The sequence below is a fragment of the Pomacea canaliculata genome, linkage group LG1 (genome assembly GCF_003073045.1).
Source record: "Pomacea canaliculata isolate SZHN2017 linkage group LG1, ASM307304v1, whole genome shotgun sequence".
Taxonomy (NCBI): Eukaryota; Metazoa; Mollusca; class Gastropoda; order Architaenioglossa; family Ampullariidae; genus Pomacea; species Pomacea canaliculata.
In genome coordinates this window covers 44,502,407-44,515,589 of record NC_037590.1, presented here as the reverse complement: position 1 = coordinate 44,515,589, position 13,183 = coordinate 44,502,407, and the positions used below count along the sequence as shown (strand labels likewise).

At 42.9% G+C, this 13,183-nt stretch overlaps 1 protein-coding gene across 2 annotated transcripts in view; it reads left to right on the top strand.

Moving 5' to 3' along the window:
* LOC112575003 (RUN and FYVE domain-containing protein 2-like) overlaps positions 1-13,087 on the top strand; it is a 50,358-nt gene extending 37,271 nt beyond the window's left edge. For both annotated transcript variants that reach the window (XM_025256487.1, XM_025256495.1), the window contains 6 exons: positions 2,115-2,212; positions 4,598-4,684; positions 5,071-5,200; positions 5,981-6,075; positions 7,206-7,332; positions 9,666-13,087. In XM_025256487.1, the coding sequence (XP_025112272.1) occupies positions 2,115-2,212; positions 4,598-4,684; positions 5,071-5,200; positions 5,981-6,075; positions 7,206-7,332; positions 9,666-9,803 (675 nt within the window). In that variant the 3' untranslated portion in view covers positions 9,804-13,087. The remainder of the gene's footprint in view (positions 1-2,114; positions 2,213-4,597; positions 4,685-5,070; positions 5,201-5,980; positions 6,076-7,205; positions 7,333-9,665) is intronic.
* Positions 13,088-13,183: the final 96 nt, after the last annotated feature.

Sequence of the window (13,183 nt, the reverse complement as noted above, 5' to 3'; positions counted from 1 at the left end):
GCTTTGGTTGCGTTCAAATGTGTGTGTATCCATGCACTCCGAGTGTAGGAAGGGTAGACAGCGGAAAGGGGCGAACAGGACGATTTATTTAGAATTATCACTTTGTATTTTATGTATTATGGGTATTGTGCGTTTTTAAAACTATGACGTGTACGAGTGTACGTGTGTGTGTGTGTACGTGTGTGTGTGTGTGTGCGCGCACATACACAGTTGATGTGCAGTCCTTGTCACTGCGTCCTTTGTTCCCCACCACCACCACCAAATATGACATGTTTATTATATCTTCTACAAAATAATGGTTGTTCTAATCACAAATACTTCAGTCGTATTTTTTTTTTAGGATTGACAGTCGTGTTAGTCAAATCTATATTCTTTTCTGCCAGGTATTGTTTGTAAATTATTCAAATTTTAACTGGAACACTTTCTCTCACTGTTGATGTATTGTTTAAGTCCACACCAAGTGTGAAGGGGAGACGTACGGTCCAATGTAGAGGCAGTGATTGCTTGGTGTAAACACCTGATGTCATGACATCTACAGACTGTCGGTGGATTTACAGACAAGACATACAGAGGTCTGCAGCTGCAATTCACTAGAGCTCCTCGTATTACTGGCTAATTAACCCTCGCTTTACACTGAGCGGACACGTCTGCAGTTGCCAGGGCAACCTCCTAGTGCACATTTTTCATCGTTGACGTTAATCAGTGTGAGGGTCAGTGGGTCAGTGGGAGGGCCAGCAGTAGGGAGGACCTTCAGTCAAAACTAAAGGCAGCGTGATTTAAGTGCAAGTGATGGAATCTTACTATACTGCAATTACCAGTAGTCCATCTACATTCTTTTTTTTTTTTTGTCTCCTCTGCGGCTCCACACTTCCATCGCCCTTCCCCGAAAATAAAATTTTTAAAACAAAATTTAATTTAAAACTATTTTATAGCAACATTCACCAACCTTGCAAGGGAAACAATAAAGGACAACAAAAATATTATTACATTTTCATTAAAAACAAATTTTGTTTTCTTTCTGTTTGTTTGTGTATTTTTGAAGGAGGAAATTGATGGTCTCTGCGATAGAAAAGCGAACAACTGCGGGTAGGTGGCACAGAGGAACTGGAGGACAGGAAGCAAGCTTCAGTTGTATTCTACACTGCTCTGTTGATTGTTCTTTCTTCTTTTAGAAGCTGTTCGCTTCAGATTATGTCGGAATTGTGTTCTTGTCGCCTGTGCCGGCAAAAAGCGGAGCTTTGTGGACGATGTGAGCGAATATCCGGGCAACAGACAGATCTTGTAGAGAAGTTTGCTTGAATAATTGAAACATCGGCGTGTCCGCATGTCGCTTAAGTGAACCTTTTAAAACTTTTAATTAGAAAATTTTCTTCTTCTGTCATAGTGAATTTTGATGGTTTTTACACGTAATCATCACAGGGTGTATGCAAGAATGAGATGCTATTACAAGGAAATTGTGGATAGAAGTTTCCATCTGACAAAGAAAGTATCTTGTGGCCAGTGTCACTGCTCGCTTCCCAAGTTGTTCTGCTTTGCTTGCTGTTGGGAAACGGTGATGATAGTTTTGTAAGAGGAGGAGAAGAGTATCAATAACAATAATAATAATAATCTGTATAGTGAATTCCGGTACTCCTGCTTCAATGTGATTAGTACAAGCCCTTGAGTGCTAAGGGAAATCACTCTGTCAAAAGTCGAGACGAAAATTAAAGGGAAGTAAGAACCCTGCAGGACGGAACTGATAAACTGGCCCCCGAGTGTGTCGTCCCTCCGTCGTTACCAGCCAGCCGCCATCTGCAGGGAGCCTTGCTGCGGCCAGTCAACGTCGCGTCACGTGACGGGGGGCTACGCTCGGGGGCAGTAACTCATCGCGGTGGTCAGTTCCACTGTCGGTTACTACCGACGCTTACGTCAGCGTGTCTTCTGTTCCCTGCAGCGCCACCTATACACTTGACTTCCCATGGCTTCTCGAGAAGATCTACTCATTAATCTGAGAAAGAATAGCGAGTGGTCGGGTGAATGTGAAATAGAATATGTGTCGGTGTGTGGCGTATGATGATTGACTTGAATATCTCAGACGATGGAACAATAAAGTACAATACTGTATCTTGTTGCAGGCCTGTGAAAGCTCACTGAAGCACAAGACTGAGATGGTTGGCAAGCTGGAGGAAAAGACAAACCAGCTAGTGTCCACTCTCCGAGAAATGGAAAAACGGTAACGACTGCGCACCTGAGACATTATTCGTCTCCTACAGTCGGATCTGTACTGGGTCCCACATGACATGTTGTTCGTGTCTTGCACACTGTGCCGTGTCCCACATGAGATGTTGTGTCCTGTCCTACACACTCTACTATACTGTGTCCCACATGAGATGTTTGTGTCCTACGCACTGGACTGTACTGATTGTCTACAATATTGTTCATGCCCTACACACTGTATTCAGTGTCCCACATGAGATGTTCCTGTTCTACACACTGTGTTCAGCATCCTGCAAGAGACCTTGCGCTTGCATTGTGCTGCAGATTCTTTAAGTGAGTATTCTCATTGATCATGGTTCCCACAAAGGCTGGAAGAGTTTTCAAATAATTAGAAACCCTTTTCCAGATCAGTGCACGCATTTTGGACTTCTGACTTTTTGCCTGTAAAGTCGCCAAACGTCCTGGGACCTTGAGAGAACAGCACAGTGCATAATCAACTTTCACGGTGAAAAAAGAAAATCAGTCACCCTTAAAAATGGTTGATCAAAGTGCTCGGTCTTCATGTTAACCTAATAGATACTGAATACTCACATAATATGCATTCATCGCTTTCTCTTTGTGTTGTCATTTAGCTGGCAGTCAACTTCACTGACAGCAAAATTCTTAATGGTACAGCCGTAAACCATTTTACGTGGGAGCTTTTGTGGAAATAATCACAGTACACATACAACATTGATGTATCTTGTATTGCATTGGATATCGAGAGCAAAGAAGGCAAAGGAGAATCAGTAGACTCTTTTGAGTCACATTCTGTGACTTTTGGCTACTGGACTGAACTTATCTCCACATAGGACTGGTCTCTGGATACTCCAGTTTCCTCTCTCTTTTCGTCGTCGTCTTCCCCATAGTGCGAAATCACCTTTAGGTGGAAGCACTTTCCAGCTAAACAACCAAGCAACCAAACATTGAGGCTGTACTTATCATGACCCACACTTTTCCAGACCTACGTGTAGGCGTAAACCACAAAACTAATTATATTTTCGTCCCCAAGATCCGACTTTTCTTCTTTTTTTTTTTAATGGCTGCTAAATTATGTTATGTTGCATTCCTGCCTGTCAGAAATAGTTCTGTATAGTACATTACTTTTAGAGAGGTTTTATAGGTGTACTGAAAGCAGTTTTGACAGCCATGAAAAGCCCGACTATGCTTGCCAGACCTCGTGGTTATGGCCCTTGCTGCGTGGAGCGACACCTGGGGGGCCGCGCACGTCACACGTGAGTAAGCGCGTGCACGCTACAGCTCCCCGACACGTCGGTTTCCGGTGCCAGTCGCAGCCATTTAGTCCTGCCGCAATTCAACCTAATTGGTGTATGCCTCCGTCCCTGGATGAGCAGCCATCCATCAGTGATGGTGCAACTGTCGCACAGCTCAGAAACTTGTCTTTATTCCGTCATGTGTGGGCGGTCCCGCGCCATCCAGGCGAGTCTTCCAGCGCAGATATTGACAAAGGTTCTTTTAAAAAAATACTTATAGGTGACCTGCTTGCCCTCACTCCTACCTCATCATAAGATTTGAGTTGGGATGGTGAGGGGAAGGTGGTAGGAGGGAAAGGTGTTTGCATCCCCTTGAGGTGGCTGGGGTCGCTTGTCTTCGGCCACAAGTGGTCCCGGACTGGGACCCAGAAAAAAGGCATCGACTAGCTAGTCGCTATAACAATCGCCCCTCCTTCTGTGTGTGTGTCGGTGACCTGACTCTTTCTGTTGTCTACAGTTATGGATGTGTAGGAGGGAGGGCAGACATCGTTACATGTTTATTTTCCAACAGGCTGCAGACAGCCGAACACATCATATCTCCACCGGTCACTAGTGTGGATGTGAGTGGCTTGTGGCCCCATAGTTTAGAATCTGTCTACAGCTTCTGAGTCTAGTCGGTTCCACTACACATCGTATATTCTGTACACAAGTTTTGTTTGTTTGTTTTTTGTTTTGTTTGTTTGTTTGTTTGTTTTTTTTTTTTGGGGGGGGTGGTTTGTGGAGATGTGTGGGTGGGCTTCCTGCCCGAGCATAGACCGTTCATTCTGTGGCAACGCTTCTTGTTCAGCACAAATCATATTTTCTGTGTTATTCATGTTCGTTCTTGTCGAGCGGCAGCACCGAATGATGTCGAGATGTTTTAAAATTATGTTAACGTGTGGGTGTCACATCAGTGTTGATACATTTGATAATGATGATCGATGTTTCCTTTTGAGCTAGACGCGAGACATCAAGTCAGTTTGAGTGTTTTATTTCTTCTTTGAGGTGGGGTGTGGAACGAGGAAACGTTTTGTGTCTGTTTGTATTTTGTTTGTTGTTGTTGTTTTTTGCGTTGTTGTGACGTGTCTCGTTGTGATCCTTGTGTCCAGAATCAAGGACAGTCAGTCAGAGAAGTTGGCCGCCGAGGAGACGGCGCGAAAGCTCGGGCAGATCATTGCAGAGAGGGACTCCAAGAGGTGAGCAGTCATACCCTTGGCAGGTAACGCCACCTGTCGTCGAGTACAGGCCCTGCTTAAAGACCAGCATATGTACGTCATCAATCATCATCCATCATCCACAGCAACAACCACAACAACCATCATTAATTTGCAGTTTTGTTAGAGCCCCGGCGATAATTGTTACCAGTTCTCGTCAACTCTCGTGGTTGTCCGGGATCAGCTAAAAGGCCAGGTTACAGTCTGTGCCCTTTTTTTCCCCCATCACTTCTTCAACCTTATCGAGAACTGCGTTTACAAGCTCTTATGGTCAGGATGTTTGCTTATACACGATTGATTGATTGATTAGGATGATTTTGGCATTTGTATTAGTTCTTGAATGACATATGTTGATGTCACGTGCTCAGGGCGGCCCTGGAGACAGACCTGCAGATCGAGAGAGAATGGCGGTGCACTTTACAGAAAACCCTGGAGCAAGAGAAGGAGAAGGTTGCACAGCAACACATGGAGCTGCAGCAGATGAGGGAACTCAAGCGGGTTTGTGTCTGTATGTGGTGTTTGTCTGTGTGTTGTGTTTGTGTCTGTGTGTGGTGTTTGTCTGTGTGTTGTGTGTCTAGTGTTTCTCTGCCCGTTCAGCTGCTGTTGTCGTTGAAGGCGGGGGTGGGGCAAGTGGTGGTGATGATGGTCATGTTTAGATTATACGGGCTACACACTCTCCCTCAGCACAGGATCACAAAGCAATGCACAACTCCGAGTACAGCTGCACAACACCTCGGTAGACACTAACAGAATGACGAACGGGTACCAGTGAACGATACTGTGTATGTTTTCTGATTATTTTAATTGAATGCTCCCTCTAAACACGCCCAAAACTGTATGGCAGGGAGAATAGAATGTTGCAAAGCTATGCCTTTTTATTGCATCTTACAGCGTTTACTTTATGTCCACGGAGTCCGAACTCTAAGCCTGCATTTATGATAGGCTCGGCCTGCTTGCTGTAACACGAGCCTTTGAGCCTAATTGTTAATGCTCATGGCGAACTAACATGTGTAGTTCAAAGAACCGAGGTGACTGGCTTGACCGTCCTGTGGGCTACAGGCTGGACATGAATTCCAGAAGGTCTAACGATCCTAAAAAGAAAAGCATCGTTGTGAGAGGTGCGAGGAAGCTGCGCGCGCAGGAGACGACAAGTCCGTAGAAGCGAGAAATCGATAGAAAGATGTCTTGATAGAGATGATCGAGTTGTCTTTATTTCTTCTTTCTTCTTCACTTCATTTATTCCTTGTAGTAAGTGTCATCCTGTTGCCTGTGGTCTAGGAATACGCAGAGTTGGACGCACAGTACCAGCAGGCCAGGAACCTGTGTGAGGAGCAGGAGAAGGCCTTGTCAGAACTGGGATCGCATCTCAGCGAGTGAGTGCTTTTTACGTTGTATTTATTCTTTGTCTCTGTGGATAATTGTCTGGCTGTCTATGTGCTTCACAGCCTGTACGTGCTGCATCGATGTGCACACGTTCACACACACATTCACACATTCACAAGCATCAGTGTACACGTGATACAGCCCTGCTATACGAGTAAAGTTTGGAAGTCGCAAGAAAACAAAAGCAAGACAACCATTTAATATTAAGGCTAAAATCTTGGGGGTTGTTCTTATTTTGTCTGAAATCTTGTGTTTTTTCACTCGGTCTGCTCTTATTAATAGTTTTTGTCGCTGCATTAAGGACAACAATCCCATTTGTCGGATTTTTTCTTTCGAGGAAAACATTATTTTTGTACGGTCTTGATTTGTTTTTAGTGAGATTATTGCATGAAGTCAGCACCTTCCTTGACATTCTCGTCAATTTTTTTTCGGTCTCACAAAACTTTAGTTTTTGTGGGTCTTGTAAGCTTGGTGTTATCAGGCTGGGGCCTTTTAAAAGATAAGTCTCACGTTTTATCAAGTGTTGTCGAAAGAGTCATCTAACATTATTCGATGGTTTCAGTTTGTCCTTTACACTATTCTTGTTGGGGCGAAATTCACAGACGATCTTCATGTTAGATAGTACTCATTAATTATTAACTGGAGATTTCAAAACTGTCTTCTTCAGAATACTTCCCCACTTTAGCACCTTCTGCCCATCGCTTTCATTTTTGGAGAAAATTTTTTTCCTTATTCTTATTATTACTATTATTTTTTAAAACTCGCCACATCCTGCCTCTCCTTTCCAATCATGCTCGAAATTTGTTTGAAAGATTTGACAGTTTTGAACAAGGCTAAAAATGGGCGACTTTTGGTTTTTTGTTTTTAGAAAAGTTACATTTATCTCACACACATGTCCTGCTTGGAATTTCTTGCGTTTATTGATGCTGTAAGTGCTAATTCAGATTCGACCTCTTTGTGCTGCCATAATCACTGGGATCTGTTATATCTTTTTTGTTTTGTATTCCCTCCCCGCTAACGTCCACTACCAAAGATTGGCAACCCCATGGCCACTCTCACCAACGCGTAGCCAACATGTTTTCAGCCCACTGCCTCACACCTGCTTTTGTGTCTGCCACAGGTCCAAGCTGAGGGTGGAGGATCTGCGCGAGGCCCAGCTGCTAACCCGAGAGTTCCAATGGGTCAGTGATGAGGCAGCCACCCATTGCAAGCAGTGTTCCAAGGAGTTCTCGATTTCTCGGAGAAAGGTATGTCCTGCATGGAGGCTGGGTGGGGAGGGGTGACTCGGGACTTAGTGGGGACTTTAATGTATGCTGGGGGGTGACTCTGGACACAGTGGATCGCCCTCTACCATACGTTGTAATCAGGCAGGCAAACAGAGAGGCCAGCAGACGGATGCTGTAATACTTTTAGATGGAGAGAAAAGACATTGCCCTGTGTGTTAAGGAGATTGCTTTAGATATTGTCATGACCACGAATCTCAAGAAGGGTTATTCACACGGTATATAACGTCTCCTTATCATCATCCTTATCGTATCGTCGTCACCAACACAACCTTTTCCACCAGCTTGGTCTTCGACGTCGTAGCTATGGTGACCGCGGGGCAAAAGTGTTGGTAGCTGTCTGTAGCAGGTGTCCGCTAGGAGAGGACCTCAAGAAAAGACTGGGTTACATGCGGTATGCCGCCAGGCCGGCGCCTTGAACATCTGACATGCCAGTCTTCTGGTTCCTGGACCCTGCCATCCCCAACAGCTTGCTGACAGCGGGAGGGGACAGGGGCGCGCCATCTCACCTCCTGTAGATGCACATTTGTGTTTGCATGTGCGCGTGTGTACTTTGTGAGTGTGTGAGAGAGAGAATTTTAGGCAAGAGCATATTAACTATGCTTTGTAATTTGAGGGGAAAAAACATTTAAACTTTATTTGCATCATACTGCAGCGCTCTAATTTTAAAGATTTAGTTTGATTTCCATTTCATCATTATTTTTCTCAAAAACAACTCAAAGGTTTCACTCAGACATGCAAAAGATCTGGGCAGCCTCCGCCAATTCTATAAAATACTGAATCAAGTTGACATATAACATCTTAATAAGAAACATAATAATTTCGTTACTTGTCACGTAATCAATCACCAGTCTGCTTTGTTTTACCTGCTCGGACTGGCATGTAGATGACAAGATAAAAGAACTAAGGATGGATCGCCAGACAGCCACACACACTGACACGCACTCACAGTGGACTCAATAGATGATTGACAGTTTGATGGATGGATTAACGGACAAGTACAGGATGACTGAGAGAGTTACACAGACAAACAGAACTGTGTTAGATGATGCCCAGACCCTAGATTACAACCCCTGTAATGTAAGTTGCTGACTTCTACCCTGCTTGTGTTCGCTGTCCTCTGACACTTGACATTCCCTCGTCAGTCCATATCTCTGTTGACTCCACTGCAGTCTTCAGTTTGAAATTATCAGTCTCAATCTGACTGTTTGTCTAAAGACACCTGCTTCAGGCCGCAGGCCTCCATTCTGTTTCCATTTAGTTGGGACCTGATACAAAGTTGGTCCCTGTGATCGCCATCTGAAAGCCTCGGCAGATGTCCGCAGATTTTCTTCATCATTTGCTTAATCAGTCGCAATCAAAACCTATTTTGAGGACAGTGTTGGCGCAAAAATTGTGGTCTTGTCATAAGTGTGTTCTTTCTTTATAAACAGTGTGTGTGTGTGCGTGCACCATTAATGACCCACAACCTTTGACCTGTTGGAATTTACTCAGACTCGTATGTGTCGTCTCCATCCCGTAATGGAAGTTGGATGATTGTCCCTCACAATTTACTTTATTATCATGATTCACTTAATATAAATTTTTGTTGCTGTGGAAAAAAATCTAGATTTAGTGGGATGCCTGGCAGAGCCGATATCCCGCCCCTCTCCACCTTTACGCTTATAGTGTACCAAAAGAATTGTTAATTTTTTAAGAAGATATAACTCAGTGTTTAGCATTTTTATTTAATGGTTGTATTTTGTAGCTATAATTTATTATGTACAACGCCATGTACAGCCGTAATATCAAAATAATCGATTCCTTTTACCAGAAAAGTTAACTTAAAAATAATAATAATGTTAGTTTTGGGGGAGGGATACGTTTCTTTAAGAATAATGTTTTGAGGGGTTAGAGCAGGTTGAGAACTATAGGCCACTAATTCATCCATAATTTATACATTTTTATACAACCAATCATGTAAGTGATTCATAGTCGTAGCCAAGGGATAAGTATCAATTCATAACCGAGAATGACCCGTGGGCAGTGGAGGCGAGCTGGATGTGGAACATCCATAAGAGGCACATCACGACCCACACTTGCCAATGGTCAGCTTTCATGAGACATGACGATGAACATTTATTTATTTCATAGGACAGTGAAGGCGTAGACGTGGAAGCACTTCAAAGACAGGGGAAGGGAGGGTCAGAATAACCAATATTGAGGCGTCGCTGATGCCGCAAAACAAATTACTGAACTTTTTTTTTCTTCGCGTTCTTAAATAAGTTTTGTGTGTGTGTTGTTTTTACCCTTTCCAGCATCACTGTCGGCACTGCGGAGACATCTACTGCAGCGAGTGTTCCGACAACAAGATGCCCTTGCCGTCGTCCTCCAAGCCTGTGCGAGTGTGTGACGCCTGCCACACGCAGCTCCTCAGTCGCTACTCCGCCACCTGAGTCCTGCATCACATGACCGGGTACCCGCCTCGGCCTCCACCCGCTTACCCGGGCCTCATCTCCCAAAGTGCATTCCGCGAGCTAGCAAGGGACGACTGGGGGGTGAGTGGACAGGGGTCGGGGGGACCTGGGTGTCTGGCTGTACATAACTTTGAGATGTAAACCTTTACACAGACATGGTGGACACAACCACAGCGCAATATGTGGGTGGGCTTTGTTAAAATTTGTTTTCCTCGAATTCTCGTTTCACGTGCAGTGGATGCTGGTTACGTGTTAAGCTGTCAACTGCTTGAATTGCTGATTTTTTTTTTAATTTTACAATTTTTTACGATACCGTGACCAGGTGGTACAGAATGATGAGTTACGACTAGCATCTTTTTGTAGAGTTTTTCTGTCTCCGTAAATAAAATCTGAGCAGAGAGTTGTTCTGTAAAAAGATGGGGAAGGTAGGTAGATCGAGAAAAACAGATGAGAGTCAGTTGGAGTTAAGAAGTGTTTCTTCTTGAGAGAGAGAGGGTGGCTTGAGCGTGATAGAAGGTAGAGTTGGTTTCAAAAAGGAAGAATCTGACTGTTCAGTTAATGTTGATATGTATATACCACAAGACATTTAGGCGGTGGCTGTATAAAAGCGTAGAGAAAGAGGCTATAGGTCCGTGTAAATGTTAGGATATATCTCTGCATTTATTAATGTCAGCAAACATCTCTCCATTGCCTGATGTCCCCTTACACTGTTACTGTACCCTCTTCCTTGGCCTGTCCATGGCTTCTGTTTCCTATCTTGTCCTTTGTTGCTTTGTCTTTATAAAAGTGACCCTGGCTTGACCTGTTTGTGTTCTCTGCCGTGCACTGCCCGGTTCTGTTTTCCCCCGACATACCTTACCAGATGCCATGGGCGGATGGCGTATACCCGTCGCCTCTGAATCAATGAATCGAGATTAGTTTGCTTTCTTCCTTTCATTGATTACTGGGTGGAAATGGTCTTTGACAGATTTTTTTAATAATGTGCATAATTGCAGTCAGTGAAGTGGTTTGTGTGTGTTTTTCTTTATTTGGCTGTGGAATATTTGGCTAATATAATTGTATTATGTTTCCTGTGGTCCTCTCATTGGTTCCACTTTGTAATGACAGAAATTGCATTTTGTTTTCATTTTTCGGTTGTTCATTGTTTGTTCGGCTTTCTTCTTTGTTTATAGATTCTCGTGATGAAGCAAATCACTAACATAGCTAGGGATTGTTAACATAACTAGATTGTGATATTTTGCTGCAGTTCTCTTTTCATCTTTATCTGTTTATCCGTTTATTTCCTCCCTCTGTCCTCTCTTCCTCATTTTCTCCCCAATAAGCCCATCCACTTATCTTTCCACAGATTAATGCCGACACATTCACGTCTGCTTAAGTTGCACAAGAACTAGAAACAATGCATGGTTGTATTACTAACTTGAGATGTACAAATATTGATGACAGTGAGGGGTTGTAGTAGTAGTGGGGTGGACAATTTGGTCAGAAAAAAATCCTTTCGGTAAAACCTGGATCTGTTTCGTTGTATGGTTTGATGGTCACACAGAGAGAGAGAGATGTGGAGGAATGAGGGAGAGACACACTCACACTCTCTCACAAATAACTCGGTCTCCTGTAGACTGTGGATGTTATACATGATTACCTCTTGTAAGAGTTCTCGCCGAGCTCTACAGGTTTCTGCCAACATAACAGCAAGTTTATTTTTAAACTCTTAAAACATATAAGCTTTCGTTGAATGTCAAAGGCTTTAGTGAACCACTTAATCTGCGACATGATTTGCCTGCGGGACAGTTTTGTATTATCAAATGACATCATGTAAAGTTCAAATAAATTGCGCGTGAAAAAAAAAAACACAAAAAAAATTGCAATAAACCCTTGTAAAACGACAAACATCTTTCGGATGAATCCAGAGGCTGTGTAGCCTTATGACAGTGGCTATAATTAGAGATAATCGCCGTTATTCTGCGTAAGACCAAAAGTAAAAAGTGTTTCTTGGGTTTCGGTTGTTCTTTTTAGGGCAGAAAAAGTATTTGTATTATTTTTTAATTGTTATAGGCTTCTCCAGCTTGCTACTTAAGACTGATGACTTGAGACTCAGCGGTCATTAACGGATGTTAAGCTGAAAATTGTTCTTAGTGTAAAGTGCGACTTAGGAAATTCTAACACAGAAGTCTGATTCAGTTTGCGGAGTATCTCGGAGTCAAGTTGGAGGAACACATTCTTGGTGTAGAGTCTTTCGACATTGTAGTGGCGGGCACCGACACCTGTGGTTGTGGGCATCTCTTGTAGACACTGTGGTTAGTGCGATGCATTGTGGGTAGCTGTAGGTGTTTGTCCCGAAGTCTTTCTGTCCACAGTTTCTTTGCTCCCCACAGAAAGGTGTTTGGTCGAGTTCATGGAACAGAGAGAGATAAGGTGTATGTCAGCAAACTTGCTAAATGTCTGAGAAACTATTATGAATGAAGACTGAGGGAGCGTCCTATAAACATTCCTGAGCGTGACTGAAATTTTAGTTTTTTTAGGTGGTGGTCGTTTGATGTTTTTGTAATTATTGAAAAGCGATCTAAGATTATTGCAGGTGTATATACTAAAATGCATTCGTATGCTGCTTCGGTTGTATTTTGGTGTTGTGTAAGTCGTTAGTGACAGTTTTACTTCGTAATTAGAGCTGGGATTCATTTCTGTACTCAGGACGAGAATACTCGCTATTTTTGTCTTTTTTTATTTAATTTTGTTGTTGTTGGTACATTAAGGTTATTCATGTTGTCCTGTGATCTGTTCATGTTGTAAATCTTTGATATGGATTTGTTCATTGGGGATTTTTAAGGTACTCTCTTTATTTTTTTTTTTTTTTAATGGGAACTCGGCACAAATAAATAAACTCTGCGGTTTGTTTACTATTTATGATAAAATATAAAATCTAGATGATGATCATATGTGTTGGATTGTAGGAGATTGTGAAAATTCACCACACGAGTGTACAAAACATATTTTTACTTACTCGTCTAGTATTTGACATTATTCCAGAATGCTGTGGTTAGCATTAGAAGCGCGGTGTTGCAATGTATGTTTTGTACTACTATGCCATAGGTATGTAGGTATGTACTCAGTTGTTACATGTGTATTGCTTGAGAGAGAAGACAGTTTCCCCGTTGTGACTGTCCGAAATGTGCTGGTGTAGGTCCGATCTACTTTCAAATGTCTTTCTACCGCTCCCAGAATGATTTATACTGGCAACAAGAATTAAAAGAATTTATTCTTGTTTACTGATGTCTTTGTGTTTTGGTCTGACTTAAAAAAGCTGCTTCATCGCGTGGTACAGACTGAGTGTTATGGTGATCTGTGTTTTTATTGCCTCACTT